Below are 23,112 nucleotides of genomic sequence, written 5' to 3' on the forward strand. Positions count from 1 at the left end.
TGAAGATTAAGTTATTAGCAAAGTTACAGGCTAATGTCTTTTATTTATCCGAGACTTGGTGGTATATCAGCAGTTGCCAAAGTACTTTCCCCTTTGCTGTGTTGACCTCACCTATGACCCTGTGCTTCTGTCAGCTCTGGGAGGAGAGGTGCTTCTGATCTTATTCTGTCTGAATATTATACCAGGATCCCAGGCTGTGTGATTTCCCTTTACAGGATGACTTATGATTACAATTAATTTTATTTTCGCTTTCTAAACTTGCTTTCATAATTCTTGGTCTTTAAAAGAGTTTTCTTTAAATACTTAATGACTGCAAGGTACAACCAAGGGATATAAGCTAGCCCCTTTGTGGGGAAAATTTTGTAGACACTCATAAGCCACTTAGGGAAAGGGGTGTGGGTGGGGGAAGAAATCAAAGTTGGGTATCTTTGTCTTTCAGTAAGTAGATGAAGAGCAGCTGTGGAAAAATTCAATTCCTCTCCCTTGTTCTTGAGGAACTGAAGGAGAAGGGGTGGAAACACAGCTAAAAACCATGCTGTTTCTGCCTGAACTTTCTGAAGAGAAGGTAGGACTGAAACTTCCTTCAGATGACCCATGGGACTGCATCATGGTATAAATTCTTGATCCACACAGATTAGGATGGTTAACAGGAAAGAGGTGCTAGCAGTTCGGGCACTGTTCCCTAGCGCACATGTTGGCATTCCAATATTAGACACCCTTCACCTTTTTATGTAGCATGAGACATTTATCCTGAGGCTAAGATAGAGAAAAAAAAAAAAACACGTAAAAAAATAATCATTGTTAATTCTTTCTTTCTTCCTTCCTTTCTTTAATGTTTTGGCCATGTTGCGAGGCATACAGGATCTTAGTTCCCCCACCAGGGTTTGAACCCAGGCCCTCTGCAGTGCAAGTGTGGAGTCTTAACTACTAGACTACCAGGGCAGTCCCAGTACTTTTATTTTTATATACAGTGCCAAAGGGGTAAGATGCTTTTGCTTCTCAAAGATTGGTAAAAATGTATACAGTTGGCCTTCTAGCAAAATAATTGCCCATACAAAACTGCCCCAACTTTACTCCAAATCACTGCTGTAAATATATCTGTAAGGAGCTGCAATGCTATAGTAGTGTGGGATGTTCACTTTTCTGGGCAATGGTGGGCAGCTCAGGGGTGTGATCCAATCTGCCACACCAGGACCTGAGGGGCTAAGGGGCCAGTTGCCTGGGAGTTGCCAAAACCCTGAGGGAAGCATCTGGAACACAAAGAGCAACCAGCACTTTCCCACTGTCTGTAGAAGCCATCAGGACCAACTGGAGCTTGCCTCCTCTCCCTGCTTACCTCAGTCACTACACCACAGTTACCCTGAACACTGGCTTCTCATCCTCCTCCTGGCCTCTACAGCCTTGATCTAATCCAATCCCTCAACCTTCCAGACCATTCCTTGGTGCCCCTGGAATCAGGCTATGATCTACCATCTCTCCCGTATCTTCTACCCAAGGAGTCCCTCTGTCTCCTCCGGATACTGCCTCCTCCTATGCAGCCTTCACAAGTCAAAATTCTTATACCTCCCATCCTTAAGCCTCAGAGTTCAAGCTTCCCACTGCTGTTTCCAGATTATTTTTTCTTAAAAACTCCTCCTACTCTTTAAGGCGCATGCTATCCAGCTTTCCATTCTCACTCCCACCCCATCTTATTAACTGACTTCCTAGTTGCTCCCTGCTGGAGACTGACACTCAAGATCCTGGATTAACGTTGCTTCCTTTCCCATTTTCTGCCATCATTCTTGGTAATGTCAGTTTCCGTGTGGATGTTCCACCCAACTCCTGGCCCACTAGTTTCTTTACCTCACCTCCAAAGACTCAGTTTCACGCAGGTCCCTATTGCCAAGATCATACCACTAATGTCATTACCATTAACTGCACAACTTCCAAATTCCTGAATTCAGTCATATCATGCTTCAGTTCAACTACTCAATTATCCCCATGACAACTATGTTGGATTGTACTTTTCATCTCATCAAGTCCTCCAATTTGCTGATTCTTCTGCTTTCTCACTATCATCAACATCCCTTTGTTGAGTTTAGGTTCAACTTTATAATCACTTCTTTGCAAACATCCTTCATCTTCCTTTCTTTCCTTTCCTTCTCCTTGTAAAGCTCAGCTGTTTGCCTATTCTGTGTCTGCAGCTGAGCAACTGGAACTTGAATGAAGTCTGTACAACTGCACAGAAGGTTTCACTGTAATTACTCTCAAAAAGGGACTTAACATCACTCAGGAATTCTAGCCCCACAAGCGTGCTCTACTACTTTATAAATTACTTCTTTCATAATTTCTCTTTCCCTCAATTTTTCTCCCTCAATACGATGCTTTAATTCTCAACTAATTAAGGAAATACCCACTGTATCTGTGCCTTTCTTTACGCCTCTCTCTTGTTGTCGCTCAGTTGTTCAGTCATATCCGACTCTTTGCAACCCCGTGGACTGCAGCATGCCAGTTTTTCCTGTCCTTCACCATGACCCGGAGCTTGCTCAAACTCGTGTCCATTGAGTTGGTGATGCCATCCAATCATCTCATCCTCTGTTGTCCCCTTCTCCTCCTGCCTTCAATCTTTCCCAGCATCCGGGTCTTATTTTCCAATGTACTGAAGCTTCAGCTTCAGCATCAGTCCTTCCAATGAATATTCAGGATTGATTTCTTTTAGGATTGACTGGCTGGATCTCCTTGCAGTCCAAGAGACTCTCAAGAGTCTTCTCCAACACCACAGTTCAAAAGCGTCAATTCTTCAGCACCCACCCTTCCTTATGGTCCAACTCTCACATCCATACGTGACTATTGGAAAAACCACAGCTTTGACTATACCAACATAGTCATAATATCATCTCTATTGTAATGTCTCTGCTTTTTACTATGCTGTTTAGGTTGTCCCTTTCTCTTAATACCTCTCAAAGGCTAGGCCTTCACCTGTGGTCTGGATCCCACCTTTTTCTGCCTTCAGGACTTCACTCTTTCTGTTGTCACCTCCCTGGCAAAATCTCTTTTTCCTCTATTAGTCTTTTTCCTTGATACACAAACAGGTTCTCGTACGTTGGCAATCTTATAGAAAAACATGAATGAACTTTTTGGCCAACCCAATATTATCTTCTCAACCTAAAAACAAACTACCCTTGATCCCACAATGCCCTTCAGCTACTGCCAGTTTCCCCATCCAGATTTAAGGAGCAGTCCCAGGGGCTTGCCCTCTCACTGCCTGCCCACCTCACCTTGGCATTTGCCTACTTAGAGTGCTCACATGAAAGCAACCGAAGAGTCCTTCAGCTCCAGGGGCTTTCCCGTTCTGCTTCTGGTCCTCAGCAGTAGTCAATAAAGTCAGTGTTCCCTCCTTTCTGAAACTCTCACTTCTCTTGGACTTCAGGGTCTCGCACAGGGCCTCCTACCCAGCAGGAGTACATAGTCACCCTCCAGGCTCAGTCCTGGGGCTTCTCCTTTCCTCTCTGTGTTCTGTTCCTAAGCTGCTCACACAGTCTATGGCTGTAAAGACTATTTGTAATCTATTTCTAATCTCTATGCTGATAACTTCCAAATTTAGATCTCCAGTCCCCAAATCTCAGGGTAGCACTATCCACTGCCTATGTGACATTTCCCCACATCCTCAAATTTAATATGAGTGAAAGAGAACTCTTGATTTTTTTTTTCACTCCAACCTTTTGTCTCTCCTACTTTTCCCTATTCAGTGAGTCCAATCTGTTGTTTAAAATTGGGAGTAAACCTGTCTTCTCCCTTTTCCAACAACCAGTTCAACACCGAACTGAATTTATCCAATTGGCTCTGTCTCCCCGGCAACTACTCTACTCTAGCAAAACACCATCACCTAGTTCCTTATGGTTTCCCCTAGTCTGCTCTGCCCTCTTCCAGGCAGAAGCTGGAAAAGCCTTTTAGAAACATTAACACATCAAATCATGTCATGCTTCAACAATTTCTACTGCGGTTGGAACAAAATCCAAATTCTTTTCTACAATCTACAAGGCTTTGCATGCTCCAGCCTCATATATGTCTCTCCCTTCATCTCATGCCATTCTCTCCTTGATTTATTATGCACTAAGTATACTAGCCTTCTCTCAAAAGCCCCTCCCTCTTCAGAAAGTTCTTACTCTGTTCTTTGCCTGATTATCCTTTAAGTCTTAACTCACATGTCACTTGTGTAGAGAGGTCTTCCCTGACTACCCGCTAGAAAGGAAGTGGTGCCCTTCCTGATCCCACTCTTCTCTATAAACTGTCCACTTCTTTCCTATAACACACTATTTCATAATTACTTATAAGTTTTTTTACTTTTGAAAATTTTATGGTTTGATGCCAAACCTCATCTCACTGTACTGTAAGCTCTTTGTCTCTTTTTTGACACTGTATATCCAGCACTTAGCCCAATGCCTGAGTGCGTATCAGGTGCTCAATAAATATTCAATGACTAAATGAATAGAATGCACTCAAGTATTTCATTTACCTATATAAAATTTACCTATTTCATTTACCTGTATTTCATCTTTTATCAATTCAGGGATTAACCTTCTTAGAACACTAAAACATTTCAGATTTTTTTTTTTTTTTTTGGCCATGCTGCAAAGCTTGTGGAATCTTAGTTCCCCAACCAGTGACTGAACCCAGGCCACCACAGTGCAAGTGCTGAGTCCCAACCACTGGATTATGAGGGAATTTGGGGATTTATTTTTTAAAGTGTACAAATTTAGATTTTTCTGAAATATTCAGATGCTAAATGTAGTTAAAATTCAAATAATTTGTGTATTTAACTAGGTAGTTATATTTCTTTTGAGAACTATTCACAAAGCCAGGTGTTATTATAGATGACATACCTGCGGATCCCCTTCGGTGTTTCTCCAATTATGAAGGTGGTCTGGTCTATTCGGCAGACTTTTTTCTTCTTCTGGCTTACAGGGTGTGAAATGTAAAGAGGAAATGAAATGCTGCCTTCACTTGGTGGCTGGCATTCCTTTGTACGTGTTGATACATCACCCTTCATTTTTTCCTTATGTGTCTGAAACAAGGGATGAGAGCAAAAACTGAAAAAATATTCATTTTTACTCAAATAAGAAGTCTGTCTTACTTTTTCCCAATATTCTTTACAAGCTTGTATATCATATTCATGGGCTTCCCTCGTAGCTCTGTTGGTAAAGCATCTGCCTGCAGTGCAGGAGACCTGGGTTTGATTCTTGGGGTGGGAAGATCCCCTGGAGAAGGAAATGGCAGCCCACTCCAGTATTATTGCCTGGAGAATCCCATGGATAGAGGAGCCTGGCAAGCTACAGCCCATGGGGTCGCAAGAGTCAGACACAACTTAGCAACTAAACCAACAAACCATATCATATTCTCCAAGTGATAATCATTGCCAGATCTTGTTAGATCTTTAAAAAGATACTACATTTAGCAGTAATGTGATGCTTCTATTTTCATAAAGATATATGCTAAAGATATATCTTTCTTAAAGATATACTAAAGGTAATGGTAATATGATGTTTCTACTGTCAAGACTGTGGGTATACTGATACACATGCTGGCATCTACTTTCCTAAATAAGGATACAAATTAGTCATGTAAATAATGGTATAAAATGAGATATTTAAAAACTTTTAATTTAGTAATTTTTCTCAATATTACTAAGCAGACTTTCAGTTATTTAATCTTATATAAGTAGTCAAACTTTTAAAAATAATAATCTTTAATGATAATGAAATAAACTAGTTTCATAAATCCTACTTCAATCTCTATTGAGTTGCAAGAAGTAATTGTTAAGATGTTTAACAATTGAACCTGGGATGGAACCTGGGTCTCTGGCCTCTCCTGTATTGGCAGGTGGATTCTTTACCACTGAGCCACCTGGGAAATATTGGATGTAATTTGACAACAATAAAGTTATATTTGAGCTCAAAAATAAAAAGGAAAATCTCTAGATGCCCAAATTAAAGTAACATAGCAGCAGGTGGGAGCTGAAGCTCAGAAGCCCCCAAGGATGGGTCCTAAGTTCTGGACTGCAGGACTCCATGTGTAGAGGGAAAATGGAAAAGATTTAACTCTCTGAGTTAAAACAATCAACAAACCAAAAACACAGTAGGAATTAAAAGGATATCCAATTTTCAAATTAAAGCTAGGAAAGCCCAAACTGGGGCACAGCATAGAAATAGGCTACTTTTTTGGTCTTGATAGAATCACTGGTGGAAACATGGAATGTCCAGCCTGTGCGATTTGTGGAACACACTTGCATTGTAAGGAAAATCTAAGCTAAAAACCAACATAAAAAACTAGCCCAGAATCAGCGAAAACCATATATCTCAATGGGGGGTAAATACAAAAACATAACATAGGAACACTTTTTAAGTTTAGGGAATGCTTGTGATTCTAAGGGGGAGTGCAGGGGGAAGAGCTCAGGTAAAATTATAAAGAACATACAAAACCCACTACCATGAAAGTGGGCAGATACAACAAATGTGAGAATTTGTATCTGAGGAATTACAGGTTACAAAGCAATGTGAAAGAGACTTTAAATCATTAGCATGTCCAGAAAAATAAAGGAAGTACTAGGTAGTATAAAATATCAGATCTGAGAAAGAACAAGACACAAACTCTAGAAGGGAAATATAGGTTTGGAAAAAAGGATATAGAAACAAACTTAAAATATGTGTTAAGAAGCAGGCTAAATAGCCTTACAATGACAGTTTATAAACTGGTAGAATAAATTACTCAGAATGCTGTGCAGAGATTAAAAAAGAAAAATAAGAAAGAAAAATTAAGAGACAGAAGGCCTGTCAGAAGATAAACCAAATTTATAAAATTTTAGAAGGACAGAATAGAGAAAATAGAAGAGATAACGCCAAAGATATAATGGCAGAGAACTGAAGAAGGCATGAATCTTCAAAGTAAAGAAGGAGAATCTCTAGTGTGAAAAATGAAAATAAATCTATACCTTGTTATATCACAGAAGAGAGAATATCTTATAAACAGAGAAAAAAGATAAGCTCTCCCACAAAGAAGTAATAATCAAACTAAAGGGAGACTTCTCATTACTACTACTAGTATCACCATTGCTGCCAGCAGAAGATAGTGAGTGAGGTTATCTTCAACATGCAGGGAGGGAAAAAACCTACCAACCTAGAATTCTACACCCAGTTAACTACCATTTAAGAAATTTGCAGGCATACAAATACTGCAAAACACAGATTAGTATCAGTAAGACAATTACTCTTTCTTTCATAGGTATGCAATGGGATTGAAGCAGTACATATCATTGAATGTGGCTGGGGAATGGCTTTCATTCCACACATATTTACAAAGCACCTATTATGTTCCTGCCACTATGCAATGTAGTTGAGAACCAAAATATTTACATACAGAAAGAGGCTTGTACTCTTAAGGGACTTAAAAATGCTGAGTTACCCCTCCCTTTTTAAAATGGCGCATTTAGTTTATTCCTTTTTAAAATTAAATCATTTATCTCTTTAATTTATATTCATTTCACTGAAATAAACTGAACAAGAGAAATAACTGTATTATTTTTTTAAAAAGCAAACCATTCCTAATGAAAAGAAACAGACTTCTTCAAAATCTACTGTGATTCAGATGGGCATCACAAAATGCCAGGTTGTCAGATGAACTAGGGCTTTGCATCAGTCAGTAATGCTGAAAGTACTTTCCTCAAATACAGCATTTCCTATATCTTAAAACATTATTAATAAAGAGAGAAACATGTTCATCACTAAAGATAAATTTGAAAGAGAGTTGATGCATTTACTTCACATCACAAGAAAATGAGATGAATTTTAAAAGTTCCTAATAAAAAGGCTCATTATCTTTGATAATTCTCAAGAAATAATTGTCCATTATTATAAGGAGGGATGGTAATGTCTATGTGGGGATAAAGGGAATAAGCCAAAAGAGAAGGAACTGGGCCAACCAGAAACATGCCCTCCTCATATACCGTAATTTCTGAAGTCATGGAGAAATCATGCCAAGCAATGGCAATCTTCAATTATTTACATGATTACTCTGAGTCTTTCTGACTCTGGAAGTATTATAAAACTCATATTTCAAACCCCAGATATATTTTTTCTTAAATTAGTTTTATATATTCTTCAGGAAAATTCAACTTTTCCAATCATAGCTATCAGACATGTGAATTTTAAATTTTAAACTTATGATAAATATTCTATACTTTAAAATCTGATTATTTTAGATAAAAATGAAAAGAGAAAAGTATTTTTCTCTCACATGGGCTCAATATTCCATCTTTTATTTAAAAAAAAGTCTAGGTTCAGATTTCCATTTTAGTAGGGTAGTTTAACACTTACTGAAACAAGGCTGTGAAACAAAATTTCATTTACTAATTTGTTTAATAAACACTTTGATGCCCTGGTTATAAAAGCTGGTGTCACTATTTTGTAGGAAAATAGTATCTATTACAATAGATAATATAAGGAAAGCAGTGACATAACGCAGTTGCAATTCCAGGGGCAGTTATAATTTATTATAAAGCAAAGTACAAGGCCTGCGACCAAGATGATAAGATTCCAAATAATGTGAAATTAGATGCAAACTCGTTTACTACCACTTATGTCAAAGCTGGGAAGTCATGTGACACTGGGGCAACAGTATGAAGTAGCAACAGTAATGAAAGGTCAAGAAATGAAAAATTCAGTAAAATGAGCTGGATTAAGAATTTAAAAGATAATATTATTGCTTTTCAACATTATGGTAGAAGGTAAGACTGCCAGCTCTGGAAAGCAAAATAAATCCACTCTTCTTTCCACCAGAGAACAGAATGGCCAGCAGCTGGAACTCTATGTCTGTATTCAATGGGAAATTTTGAGGTCATTTAACATGAAGGAAGCAGAAAGCCCAGTTTCCATAAAAGCCACTAATTGATAGTAACGTTTCCCTAAAGAGTTTCTTCAAAATTGTCCAAGATTTGCTTTGAGGAATTATCTCTATACTCCATGATGCTGATGTAGGTTTCCTTCCTCTTAAGATTTATGGTTATAATGTCAAGGAGGAAATTATGAAGACAAGAACTTTGCACGGTATTTGTATAATAAAAACATGTCTGCTAATAAGTATTTTACAAAGCTTGACACTGAGTTTAATTTATAGCAGTAACCGCTATGTTCATGATTATTTCCATAAATTATTGGATATTGTTAGGTATTTCTACTATGGTACTTTTTCAAAAATAATCAAATTTAACTTCAGAATATTTATTAAAAATAAAATTCAGTAAGTATAAAGAGTATAGTAATTATTTCTAAATAATGTAAATATATAGTTAAAAAATCCATTTGATGATGAGATTAACTGAATGGAAATGTGGGGTTACTTGTGCTGTGCTGCGCTGTCACTTTAGTCATGTCCAAATCCTTGCAATCCTGTGGACTGTAGTCCACCAGGCTCCTCTGTCCATGGGATTCTCCAGGCAAGAATACTGGAGTGGGCTGCCATGCCCTCCTCCAGGGGATCTTCCCAACCAGGGATCAAACCCAGGTCTCCCGCATTGCAGGTGGATTCTTTACCAGCCGCGCTACCAGGGAAGCTCCATGGGTTACTTAAGAAAGCTAAATCTATTAGAAAATATTGAAAAAATTCCAATTTATGAGTAGTAATATATCTTTCTCCTTTGGCTGTTTCCTATGTGGAGCAGCCAATTGAAAGTTGAAAAAGTAGAGGAAAAATTCTCTCCCTTCAGAATTAAACACATCTAAAAAGGTAAAAGGTGGGCCATGGCTAATTGTGTTAAATCCTAATCTGATTTATATAATTAAAATTTTTTTAATGTTATTGTCACAAAAAGAAATGTTATTAAAAACAAAATTCAGAATATAAAAATTATTTAATTAAGCCAAAAACACTAAATATATATTATTTCTACAAGTGGTAATTATTTTAATATATTTTGGCCAAAATAATCTCCTTATCTATCCACAATTAAGTGTTTACTGTGGAAATGGCTCACTTCAAAGACTTCATAAGTATCTACTTCTTAAAAAATTGAAGCATAGTTTATTTACAATATTATATTAGTTTTAGGTATAAAACATAGTAATTCATTATTTTTTATAGATTATACTCTATTTAAAATTATTATAAAACACAATAATATGCTATGCTGTACAATATATCATGAATATCTGCTTTGACTTAATTTTGATAAAAATATAAAATCAAAACTCATGTCTCTATAAAATACATTTGAAAATACATCATTAAAATTACTACTGAAACACGTATAAAGTATACATTCTGTAAAATAAAAGCTATAATTTTAAGTTGTAAAAGATATACATTAGGATTATAACAAATAAGAGGGTACTTTTACAGGGAAGCATTTCTTCTTTTAGAGTAGCCAAAATGAATATACACTAGACCTAGTCAACTATATACAACCCTGGACAACTTATTTATTTCTTATTGTAAAGTTTCAGATTTATATTGATTCTAGGAGGAAAGTTTATCTTTAGATTAATAGTATGAGACATTCAAAAGACTTCTGATAGTAAGTACTTTTTTCTTTTAATCCCAAAGTGTACTGTCTGTATTACAAGGCATTAGACCTAAGCAGATGGTGATTGCAGCCATGAAATTAAAAGATGCTTACTCCTTGGAAGGAAAGTTATGACCAACCTAGATAGCATATTCAAAAGCAGAGACATTACTTTGCCAACAAAAATCTGTCTAGTCAAGGCTATGGTTTTTCCAGTGGTCATGTATGGATGTGAGAGTTGGACTGTGAAGAAAGCTGAGTGCCGAAGAATTGATGCTTTTGAACTGTGGTGTTGGAGAAGACTCTTGAGAGTCCCTTGGACTGCAAGGAGATCCAACCAGTCCATTCTAAAGGAGATCAGTCCTGGGTGATCTTTGGAAGGAATGATGCTGAAGCTGAAACTCCAGTACTTTGGCCACCTCCTGCGAAGAGCTGACTCACTGGAAAAGACTCTGATGCTGGGAGGGATTGGGGGCAGGAGGAGAAGGGGACAACAGAGGATGAGATGGCTGGATGGCATCACCGACTCGATGGACATGAGTTTGAGTGAACTCCAGGAGTTGGTGATAGACAGGGAGGCTTGGCGTGCTGCAATTCATGGGGTCGCAGAGTCGGACATGACTGAGTGACTGAACTGAACTGAACTGAGACCTAAGCCAACAGCATTATTTTAATTGAACCAGCAGTTATTTTTTGAAAGGCATAACTGAAAAAAGAAGATAAGGTATACATAGATTTTCAATTGAAAGAGTAAGAAGAAATAAAAAATGAAAAAGTTTGCAAATAATCTTTGTTGCCAGTGTACTGAAAAAAGGAAAAAGGAATATTCTCCCTACCTCACAGCCATATGACTACATTAGCATTTTTCTATTTACTCTGCTACATATTAAATTTATCTTTACATAATAGAAAACTTCCCAGGTGGCTTCCCAGGTGACTCAGTGGTAAAGAATCTGCCTGCAATGCAGGAGACACAGGTTGGATCCCTGGGTTAGGGAGATCCCCTGGAGAAGGAATTGGCAACCCACTCCAGTATTCTTGCCTGGGAAATCCCATGAACAGAGGAGCCTGGCAGGCTACAGTCTATGGGGTAGCAAAAGAGTTGGACACGACTTGGCGACTAGACAACAATAACAACAACAAATAGAAAACTTCACTGGAATAGTGCAGAGAATGTGGTCTTTTAAATATATTTTTGTAAAAATTTAAAAAATAAATTAAAAAAATTTTATCTATTAATTAATTTTTGTCTGTGCTTGGTCTTCGTTGCTGCTTAAACTTTTCTCTAGCTGCAACGTGAGACCTTCTCACTGCGGTGGCTTCTCTTGTTGCAGAGAAAAGGCTCTAAGCATGTAGGCTTCAGCAGTTGCAGCGCGTGGGCTCAACAGTTGTGGACCCTAGGCTCTAGAGCAGAGTCTCTAGTTGTGGTGTACACAAGCTTAGTTACTCTGAGGCCTGTGGGATCTTCCTGGATCAGGGATCAAACCTATGTCTCCTGCACCGGCCGGTGGGTTTTTACCACTGACTCATCAGGAAAGCTTCAGTGCAGAGAACGTTTAAGGAAAAAAAAAACCCTCTTTCTTTGAAGTAAAAAATAATTTTGGAGGCAAATTACTAAAGAACTATAGAGTGCATCTAGGTAGGAATAGCAAGGAAAAGGGAAAAGTTGATAGGGATCAGTATTCCCATACACACCCACCCGTGGGCAACAAAGGGGGCAGGAAGCATTACAATCCAGGAGATTGAGTTTCAAAAACAACCATGAACGGCCTCTAGTTTCCATTTTGGCAGGAGAAATACTATTGTAATCTGTGCCATCTTTCTTAATCTCTTTGAGGCTAATTACTGGAGACACATTCATAGCTGGTGCAGATAATGCCGATTCCTATTCTGATCATTGGTACCCCTCATAAGTAGAGGAAGCTTTGAAGGGGATAATGTACGATGAAAAACAGCCTGATAGGATGCGTAGCCTGTCTGTGGTAGGCTACCAGGAGGTAGTGAAATTTTTATTAAGCAATTTTGGAACGGATCTGTCTGCTGAGCTGGTTTTTCTCACCTTAGAAAACGTATTACAGAGCATACATCAGAACAAAGAGCAATATATATTTAACAGCCACATTCACCATTTTTTTTCCATAATCAGATGATTAGCCTTGATTTTTTGCTGTTGTTGTTTAGTTGCTAAGTCATGTCTGACTCTTTTATGACCCCATGGACTGTAGCCCACCAGGCTCCTCTGTCCATGGGATTTCCCAAGCAAGAATACTGGAGTGGGTTGCCATTTCCTTCTCCAGGGGATCTTCCCAACGCAGGGATCCAATCTGCATCTCCCGCTGAGCAGGTGGATTCTTTACCACTGAGCCACCCGGGAAGTCCTTAGCCTTGATTAGTCATTGAGAAAACGGGAATCAGGGAGGACATTTTCAAAGGCAATGGAAGGTCCCAATGGCTCTGACCCACTGAGAACCCTGAGTGTGGATCCTAAGAATCACCAGAGGATCTGCCCCTTCCAGGAAGGTTCACCTGTTCCTGAGAACAGCACAGAGTTTCACAAGGCAGCCTATGCTCACTGTCAGAGCTGGGCACGTTGTGTAGCCAAAGTCCCTCGCATTGGTCTGCTCACACTAACTTTGCCACAAAGACTGTTTTTTTAAGTGATCTTTCACTTTTTTTCTTCATTAAACCTTAAATAGTTAAGTCTGAGAGGCAGCAATGCTTTTGTTTACACATCTGTTCAAACAAAAGATTAAAAAAGAAATCTCTCTTTGGGTAAAGGCCAATCCCTGTAAACACATAAAAAAAAAAAGTCATAAACTTGCTTGTCTTTGCAAAGCAGGGAATCAGGAGTTCTATAAAAACATATAGCACATGTAAATAAATTCATTCAAATGGCATCCGAGAGTCCAAAATGACAAAGAACTTCAAGAATCTTTGCACAATTGTGAAAAAGTCCTTATCCTTCAAGTGATCATTCAAGATTTCTGCCTGGAGGTGGAAAATATTACTGTAAATGCAGTTTTCCAATACTCAACAAAAACCTAAGGCAACTGTGAGATACCCCTGAACTGCCTTCCCTCAGACTCTGGAGAAAAGCCAGCTGGTTAGAGGACCCACCACAAATATACAATGAAGTATAATTTTCTGCATATGTTTAAAAATGTCATTCAAATCTGAAAAAACAAACTTAGATTCAAATCCAAACCTTCCCTCCCTCCCCTTTTTTTAGGTGGTAAAGGGAGATTAAAGTTTGTAATTATGGGTCTGTTTTCCTCCTGGAAGGAGTAACAGTTACAATTCAGTTATATATATATATATAGATAGATATGTATGTACTTTCTTTTTTGGTAGTACTTTGCTTTCAGAGTGAGCCACAAAAGGACAGGCTGTCCTGAGCCTAGCTTCCCTTTTTTTGTGCACAATATCCATTGCTCACTGTCCAAGAAACTCATCTATCTGAAAGAACAAAGTGATGGCCTCGGGAGTACAGCTGACTACTGTGGGCACACACTACAGGCAGAAATGCAGAAGCCCTGTCTCCCTGGGACCTGGGAAGCTGGAGGGACTGCCACAGCAGTCAGCCTGTAGGAAAGGGCCAGGTGAGCTGGTGGCAATCACCTTCAAAAAAGCCTGTGGGCCAGCAACGGGGAGTTTCTGCTAATATAATCTCAGACCTTCATGAGAGGATGGTCAGGCAGTAGATTCCCCTCCATACCTACACACAAAGGCTAGAGCAAGATCTAGGGCCTTTTCGGGTAGCTGTCTGAGCAAGACTCAGCACTACAAGCCCTGGTGTCCAGGCCCTCCTTGGTCATTTACTGTGTAAATTTGGGGAAAGTCTTTTTTCTTTTTTTTAAAATCTTTTTGAGCCTTATTATCCTAAGGAGTAAAAACGGATTTGGAGATCAGGATCTAAGGGATAAAAATTTGGATCCGGGACCCCCATCAGTCTCTTCCATATTTAAAGTTCACAATTCTACTAGTCTTTTTAGGATCTCCAGTAAGTTGTAATGAATAAGTTCCTTAGCATCTTATAATCCTGACTAAATTTTAAACCTTTACATATAATATTTATGTTAATATAAAAATGTCTGTAAAGATTACTTGAAGGTTCTACACTAAATAATACTCGTTAGTGAAAAGACCACGGAAAGGTGGTGCTGATGGAAAAACTTTAAAGTCTTTTCTTGGCAGGCACTCGCCCCTGCTTGCCTTTCCAGTGGCTGGCACTTCCCACAGGGAGCTTAGGCTCTCACTTCCTTCCTCTAGGCCTCCAACTAGAGTAAGCATAGGCTTCTATGTAGGCTGATTCAGTTACAAGGCTATGGCTGGCTCTCCAATGTCTAGGAAAGAACATTTCAAGCACCGTGCCACAAATGACACAGGGACACTGTTACCAGTTGTGAAGTTGGATGCAGATTACTGTTTATAATCAAGTACTGAAAACTGTGAATAATTCTCCTTTTTAGTGAATTAGAGTCGGACACGATTGAGCGACTTCACTTGGTGAATTAGAGTAGGTTTCATATAACCGCTTCATTTTCACTCTCTTCTACTCTGATATGCTTTCAGGAGCCATGTAGCAGAGGAAGTAAAGCGTTCACACAGAGAAAGGCCAACTGAAAGTATGTTCCACTAGAACTGAATTTAATAATCAAGTGACCCTGTCCACATGGTCTAAGGTGGCAATTCTGAAACTTTTTGGTCTTGGGACTGTTGTTTAGTTTAAAAATTAATGAGGACCCCAAAGGGATTTTGTTTATGTGGGTTTTATCTACTGAAAGTTTAAAACAATTAATTTATTAACAATAAAAATAATTACATGTTAACTTAAATAACTCTTTTTACCAACAGAAAGTTAGTATTTTCCAAGGCAAACAAACAAAAAACTAACCAGAAGACTGACTATATTTTACATTTTTACAAATGTCTTTAGTAGCTGGCTTAATAAAAGACAGCTGGGTTCTCATATCTGCTTCTACATTCAGTCTGCTGCAACAATACTGTCTTAGTTGGAGTATATGAAGAAAATCAGCTTCATATAGATATGTAATTGAAAAAGGGAAGAATATTTTCATAGCCTTTTCAGATAACTATAGGTATTCTTTTTTGATACTTTAGATCAAAATTCAATCAAGGTTAGTTTCATGTAATATTTGAAACCACATCAGCATTTTTTACATTATTAAAATTAAAACTCATTGGTATATTTTGTACTTTGGCTGAATTTTTTCCCCATGCATGATTTTGTAATATAATTCACTGTTCATCTGGAAAACAGTCAGTCAGTTATGCATATCTTCAAAATGTTGACACATTCAAATCATACAACATCAAAAAAGCATATTTGTTGTTAAATATTTAAATATTGGGAATGGGTTATGGTCATGTGCTCACGAAAGGCTGATTGCCCTCTCAGTTCTTAGCGGATGAACTGAGATTAATCAAGCCAATTACGTCCTGCCAGAAAGATTTTCCTCCAGAACAAAGAGAGAGACACACAAAGAGAAGCACAGCTTCCTGTCCTTGCATACATCTGTATGAGGAAACCATTTCTTGAGATGTAGCAGTCCTCTTGTAACATGAGGAAAAAGGCCTCATGGAACTAAAAATTAACTCGCTAAGGACAGTGGAGAAGAGAATCAGAGAGGCTGATATCTTATGATGTCACTGGACTGTAGCATTACACCTGGAAATATTTCCCTCCAGACTTGCTGTTATATGAATTAGTGAACAGCCTATTGCATAAATTATTTTCAGATGGTTATTCTATTCTATGCTATTGAATGCATCCTGTGAAGTGAAGTGAAAGTCGCTCAGTCATGTCCGACTCTTTGTGATCCCATGGACTATATAGTCCATGGAATTCTCCAGGCCAGGATACTGGAGTGGGTAGCCTTTCCCCTCTGCAGATATATATAAGGTGTCACATAATATAGGAAGTGCCATAGCATACATACATGCATATACACACACAAGTAAGGATGAATTTGAGGAAAATATTTATATAGCTTTGGAGAAGATAGAGAAGAACTGTCACTAATGATACAAGGAGTTGGAGTTCAACAGGCAGACACAGGTAAAATGGAATTTTAAACAAAAGAAACACAAGAGCAAAGACATGGAAGGGTAAAAATCCATGGTGTGCTTGAAGACTGATTCATAAACTGAAGGATGACTAGGAAGAACCTGTGCAGCTTGCTTATTCTCAGGGTCTAGTACAGTGCCTGGCACTGTCAGCAATTCTGAGTGTCTCAGAATGAGACTGGAAAAGCAGGCTAGCACCAAATTGAGATTGGAACACAGAAAACTACTCCAGAGTGACTGCTTGGATTTGTTACTGCTAGATGAGGAAAGTTCACAAAGGCACACATGGGTGTGGATATCCTTCTGACACCATTCTCCACGTTCTCCCTTCTTGGGCGGGTTTCCTATACTAGAACTATGGTCAGTAGATGACAGACAGTGAGTGAAGATGAAAATACCAGCATTTATGCTGCTCCAAAATGACTAACATCTTCACATCATCTGCTAGAATACCCCTTTTAACATTTAATTTGTGGAGCCTATACTCACAGTGAAAACTGTTGTGGGTATCTGCGTTATGTAGTAATGTCTTGCAGGAATTACTAATAACAAACGTTTTCTGAACTTCCACTCTGTATTGCCTGTTGCTAAGTGGTGATGCTAATGGACATGTACGCTGTGGTCCTGATCCTTAAGAAATGTGTAACATACATGAGAAGAGAGCAAACACTAACATGGTGTCCACCACGTCTACAGTGATGATAGGCACAGAGAATGGGTGTGGAAGGAGCTTGGAAGAGAGTGATCTCCGAAGACTGAGCTTTTATGGAGGGAGTGAAACTTGAATTGGGAGTGAAGGAGCAGCCAGTAGATGATCTGGTTGGAGGTGTAGACTAAGTTTACTGAAGACCATGAATGACAGGCAAACCTGAGAGTACTTCTAATTCAGATAGGGAGGGATTGTTTCCCTTGGCTGATTATAAATACAGTTAGTAGCTCTGAACAATCCCAAGTCATTGCCAGAGGATTTTTAGGAAAATCCTGAGATTTGTTTATAGAAAAGATAGTTTAAACTATTTAATTTTCAGAACATAGGGATGGGGTTCATTATACCCTGACAACAACTGAAAACCTAAATTATTCAAAAAGTATCAAATATACAAGATACTATTTTAGGTCTCCAGAGTTATCAAATGAGAATCAGAGATATATTCTGCCATTTTTAAAGTCCAGAGTTTACTACAAAAGAAGAGGTGTACTTACCTAACTGATAAAAATTTGTAAGTCATATGTTAGAATAACTAGGCCAAAGTACTATTACATGAAGCAGAAAAAGCATAGGAAGGACAGCTTACCTACAGCTTATGCTGGAACTGGGGCAGGCTTTGTGAAAGAGTGGAACATCTGAGTTACATGCTGAGTGGTAAAGAGGTTTGGAGATTTGGGAGTTAGGACAACTAAGGCTGAGTAGATACTGCCAAGTCTTACGGTATTTCTTGAGTCCAGATAGTTTTAACTATCTAAAAGGAAGATTTTTAAAGGGAAAGATACATTCAGTCCACCCAAATTTTTTGTTAATTGCTAAAGTGAGGGAAATTCTTAATAGACAAGTTATCTTGAAAAATTAGACTGATTTGTCATGTTGGAAAAGCAAAATAGAATTAAAAAAAAAAAGGAAAATCTCCAAAGCAAAATAGAAAGTAAAGGAACTGGGGGAAAAACCAGGAGGATTGAAAGACTACAGGGATTTAAGCTGACTGCCACTGTTGAGCCTGAGGGAAGTCATATACCATTTCATTAAAAAAAAAAAAAAATCAGTAAAATAGTATTGTTTGCATTAGTCTCCAAGAATCCTTCAAGTTCTGAAATACTATGATTCCCTATCCTTATAATTTTACTTTATTCATCCTATACAACTCAGAATTCATATGTGTAGAGGCAGGATTCTCAGCCGATAAGGTGATAGGTGTTTCCATTAAGTGGGCATGTCCAAGTGATACCATGGTTTTCATAGAGGGATAAAATATACATTTGAAAAGGGCTGTTAAGTGCTTAACATTCTCTTAAGTCACTAGGTAAAGTCAATCAGAGTTCAATGAGGCTTTATATCTCTAAGCCTTTATATTGTTACTTATGCTCAGATGCTAAGTCATGTCAGACTCTCTGTGACCTCATGAATTATAGCCCACCAGGCTCCTCTGACTATGGGATTCTCCTAGCAAGGATACTGGAGTGGGGTGCCATTTTCTCCTCCAGGGTATCTTACTGACCCAGGAATTGAACCAGTGTCTCTTGCATTTCCTACATTGGCAGGTGGATTCTTTTAGAAAGCACTATTTGAAGAAATACTATTTTTAAACTATTTATAATCTTCCAACCATTCTAAACAGAGAAACTGTTCAAAGACGCCTTATCAATCTTCTAAGCAATTGGAACAATGGCCAGCTAGGAGAAGAATTAGAATCAAGCTATTTCCTAATGAGCAAAGAATATTTTAATTAGCCCAGGCCATTGTCACATTAGCTTCTAATTACTGTCAAATATAATTTTTTTCTATAGTATTCTTTATGATAAACCAGGTACAGTTCAAGGTGGGTCCTTTATTTATAAAATTTGAGGACTGAACTGGATATCTTTTATGGTATTCTAACATATTTTATTATTGGTGCTACTAACAGAGCCTGGCAGGCTATAGGGTCCATGGAGTTGCAAACAGTCGGACAAAACTGAGCAACTAACACACACACTAATAACAAAACTAATAACAGGTCATTGCATAGAATAAGAGAAAGAGCTTCACTCATCACCCCTACTAGTAAGTAATAAGCAATAACCATAAATACAATAATAAACATGTATGCCTTTCTGGAAAAGGAGTATGTCAAGGCTGTATACTGTCACCTGCTTATTTAACTTACATGCAGAGTACATCATGAGAAATGCTGGGCTGGAGGAAGCACAAGCTGGAATCAAGATTGCTGGGAGAAATATCAATAACCTCAGATATGCAGATGACACCACCCTTATGACAGAAAGTGAAGATGAACTAAAGAGCCTCTTGATGAAAGCGAAGGAGGAGAGTGAAAAAGTTGGCTTAAAGCTCAACATTCAGAAAATGAAGATCATGGCATCTGTTCCCATCACTTCATGGCAAATAGATGGGGAAACAGTGGCTGACTTTATTTTTCTGGGGCTCCAAAATCACTTCACATAGTGACTGCAGCCATGAAATTAAATGATGCTTACTCCCTGAAAGAAAAGTTATGACCAACCTAGATAGCATATTCAAAAGCAGAGACATTACTTTGCCAACAAAGGTCTGTCTAGTTAAGGCTATGATTTTTCCAGTAGTCATTATGGATGTGAGAGTTGGACTGTGAAGAAAGATGGGTGCTGAAGAATTGGTGCTTTTGAACTGTGGTGTTGGAGAAGACTCTTGAGAGTCCCTTGGACTGCAAGGAGATCCAACCAGTCCATCCTAAAGGAGACCAGTCCTGGGTGTTCACTGGAGGGACTCATGTTGAAGCTGAAGCTCCAATACTTTGGCCACCTGATGTGAAGAGCTGACTCATCTGAAAAGACCCTGATGCTGGGAAAGATTGAGGGCAGGAGGAGAAGGGGACGACAGAGGATGAGATGGCTGGATGGCATCACCGACTCGATGGACATGGATTTGGGTGAACTCCCGGAGTTGGTGATGAACAGGGAGGCCTGGTGTGCTGCGGTTCATGGGGTCTCAAAGAGTCAGAACACGACTGAGCGACTGAACTGAACTGATGCCTTTCTGGCAAGAACTGAATGTGGTTTTGTCCTCATTAGCTCATCAGTGACATTACTCCAGCAATCCTGGTGACCTCACCTTGAGAAAGGATGACCCAGCTCCTCGTCGCCACCAGCTGGAAGTGGAATATGTGTTTACAGGTAACACCAGATTCTCATTTCTGTGACTAGGTAACAGGTGATTTTCACAAATGACACTGTCTATCTCTCTGAATCAATCCTAGTTCTAAGGATAGAAATACCAAAGCCTTCTTCATGCCAACACTGGTCCCATAATTTTATACATATATACACACAACTTTAAAAATCTGATCTTTACTAAAATCACTTGAAAGAAAAACTTTCTGATGCAAATACTATAAAATTAACATCTCAAGACAGAACAATGATAAGACCATGAAAAATCCCACCCAGCAAGAGTTAATTCCACTGCATGGTGAAACCATACACTTTACTTACTGGACTAGCTCATAAACCAGTCGTTTGTGAACAATTACTTTAAACCATTATGCCATTCACTATCCTGAAAAATAGGCTAATGGAATGCTGTATCTCCCCAAAGTCTGCTTACTGTAAATAGCCTATCTCTCCTTGCTGACTCCAAAAGCTGTATAAACATACTGCAATCAAATCCACCATAGCTCATAAAAATCCTTTCTTTAAGTAACCTACAAAATGCCAATCTAATACAAATACGAGAAAGAGAAGTTCTTACTAAGACAACATTTTGTATTTACAGTATTCTGAACAGTGCTTAAACCTGCACTGGTTATATAAAAGACTCTCTCCCCCATGCCACCTCCGCCCCCAGGCTGACAGCATGCTTAGTTCTCTCATTTACACCACACTGCAGTAACATAAAGAAGGGTTTACTATTAATCCAGGTTTTACTACAAAGCAACCCGTTATTTCTCTGTCAAACACTGGCAAGAGTGCCAAGTGTCTGTCATCCCATTCAGGGGATTAAGTCTTCTTTTATAGTCTGATACTTGTACCAATTTATAAAAATACAGATATAGTTTCTTCGAGTTGGTCACAGTCTATATTTTGGCTTGGATTCAGGCAACAGAGGTTGACTATGACAGCTGGCAGGAAACTGAGGGGAGAATACATCCTCCCCCTTTCCGTCACCACATCTCAGTTGCCATAGTGATTAATCCTTAATTGAATGCTGTCTTTGTATAATCTTTTCAGAAAACTTTAAGTAAGCTTAAGTTGAAAACATAACAGTTGACTGAAAAAATGAGGTACCACATTACACAGGTATAGCTAAGTTTTATGACAAACTTCCATACAGTAGAAGAACAAGTTAACTTTAATAAAGGCACTATCCATTCCTTCCAGTGCTTAAACATTCCTGTTTGGTCTAAGCTTAAACCTAAATCACACAGGTTTTCCCTCTTGTTATCAGACATCTTATCTTTTAAAATAAGCTGGTCTCAGAAATGGTTCTGAAATATCCAAGCACAACTGAACGTAAAGCAAGTTCTTATTTTACATAGTTTTGTACTGCTACACTAAACAGGCACAATTAGAAATTTAAGGTTTTAATTCAACACATCAAATATGTTCTGTAAGTAGAAATTAATTTATAAAAGTATACACTGTAAGAAACCAAAGGAAATATGGGAAAGACAGTATACTTTAGAACTTTTCTTAATATATGGTTGAATTTGATTTGATTCATAGCTTTTGCCATTTTGGTTTCTAATCATTCCATCAAAGGACTGAGAAACTCTGAAAAACTACAATATGTTATTTATAATTGCAATGTACATTATTTCCCCTTTGTAAGTTTTTCACTTAGTATATTCCTTTGCAATTTAGTTAAAGGTTCCCACTTAGACTCAATTACAGTATTCCTTGGAAAGTAAAATACTTGCATATTGTGGCCACTGTCAATCTTGTGTGGCCTTCATACAAATAAATAGGACTTATTTTGTTTTCTCAGGAACTGAGGCAGCACATCTGCATCTGATGCAGACACAAACACATACACCGAGAGACCACACACAGACATAACACACACATACACACACACACAAACTCTTTTCAAACACAAAGGTCTCTAATAAATCTTTGATGACAGACATGAAGCACTCAAAAGAATTCTCAGTAAATCAAAAAGATTCTGGCTGGAAACCCTAGAAGAAAGATACTGTACTGGAGCTGGGAGGTCTAGGGATATTTGGAGATTTCAGAAAGAACAGGGTTGTCAGTACTTCTAATATGATGGCTGAGCCTTTTTGCCTTCATCTTTTTTATTTACCTTTAGTTTATTCTCTTTTCCTTCCATAATGGTTTAAAAGTTTTTTTTTCTAGACTGCAACTCCATCATTGCCACCTATCACCACACAGCAAGCTGCAAAACCTCTCAGTGAGTGACATACACATCTCTAACCAAAGATGGTGGTGTGTTTCAATGATTTACTCATTAAAGGCGTTGAAGTATCATCAACCAGATATGATAAAATCAGTGGCTGTGAACAGTTTTTTCCTTAGAAATTCCATGAATGACTTTGAAATGTCATCAATATTTCAAATCATCTTTACAAATAGTTTTAGTAAAGAGATACTACCATCATTCCATCTCACTGACTTTATTAGTTTCTAGTTTCCAGAAGAATTATAATGAAGAAAACCCAGAGTACTACATAGAGACACAAAACAACTAGTTTGATGGCAGCGTGCAGTCTCACTCATTTGAATGAATGTTGGCAGCCATGGAGATATCATGAATTAGAAGCAATCACTTAAACTGATGAACCTAAGCA

The 23,112-nt window shown here is 38.3% G+C and overlaps 1 protein-coding gene across 10 annotated transcripts in view; it reads right to left on the bottom strand.

Annotated features, from left to right (window-relative positions):
• The window catches only part of ERCC6L2 (ERCC excision repair 6 like 2), a 155,259-nt gene that overhangs the window by 5,057 nt on the left and 127,090 nt on the right, over window positions 1-23,112 (bottom strand). For all 10 annotated transcript variants that reach the window (XM_060409071.1, XM_060409070.1, XM_027964231.2 and 7 more), the window contains one exon: window positions 4,863-5,044. In XM_060409071.1, coding sequence (XP_060265054.1) covers window positions 4,863-5,044 — 182 coding nt within the window. The remainder of the gene's footprint in view (window positions 1-4,862; window positions 5,045-23,112) is intronic.

Source organism: Ovis aries, chromosome 2, assembly GCF_016772045.2.
Source record: "Ovis aries strain OAR_USU_Benz2616 breed Rambouillet chromosome 2, ARS-UI_Ramb_v3.0, whole genome shotgun sequence".
NCBI classification, from domain to species: domain Eukaryota; kingdom Metazoa; phylum Chordata; class Mammalia; order Artiodactyla; family Bovidae; genus Ovis; species Ovis aries.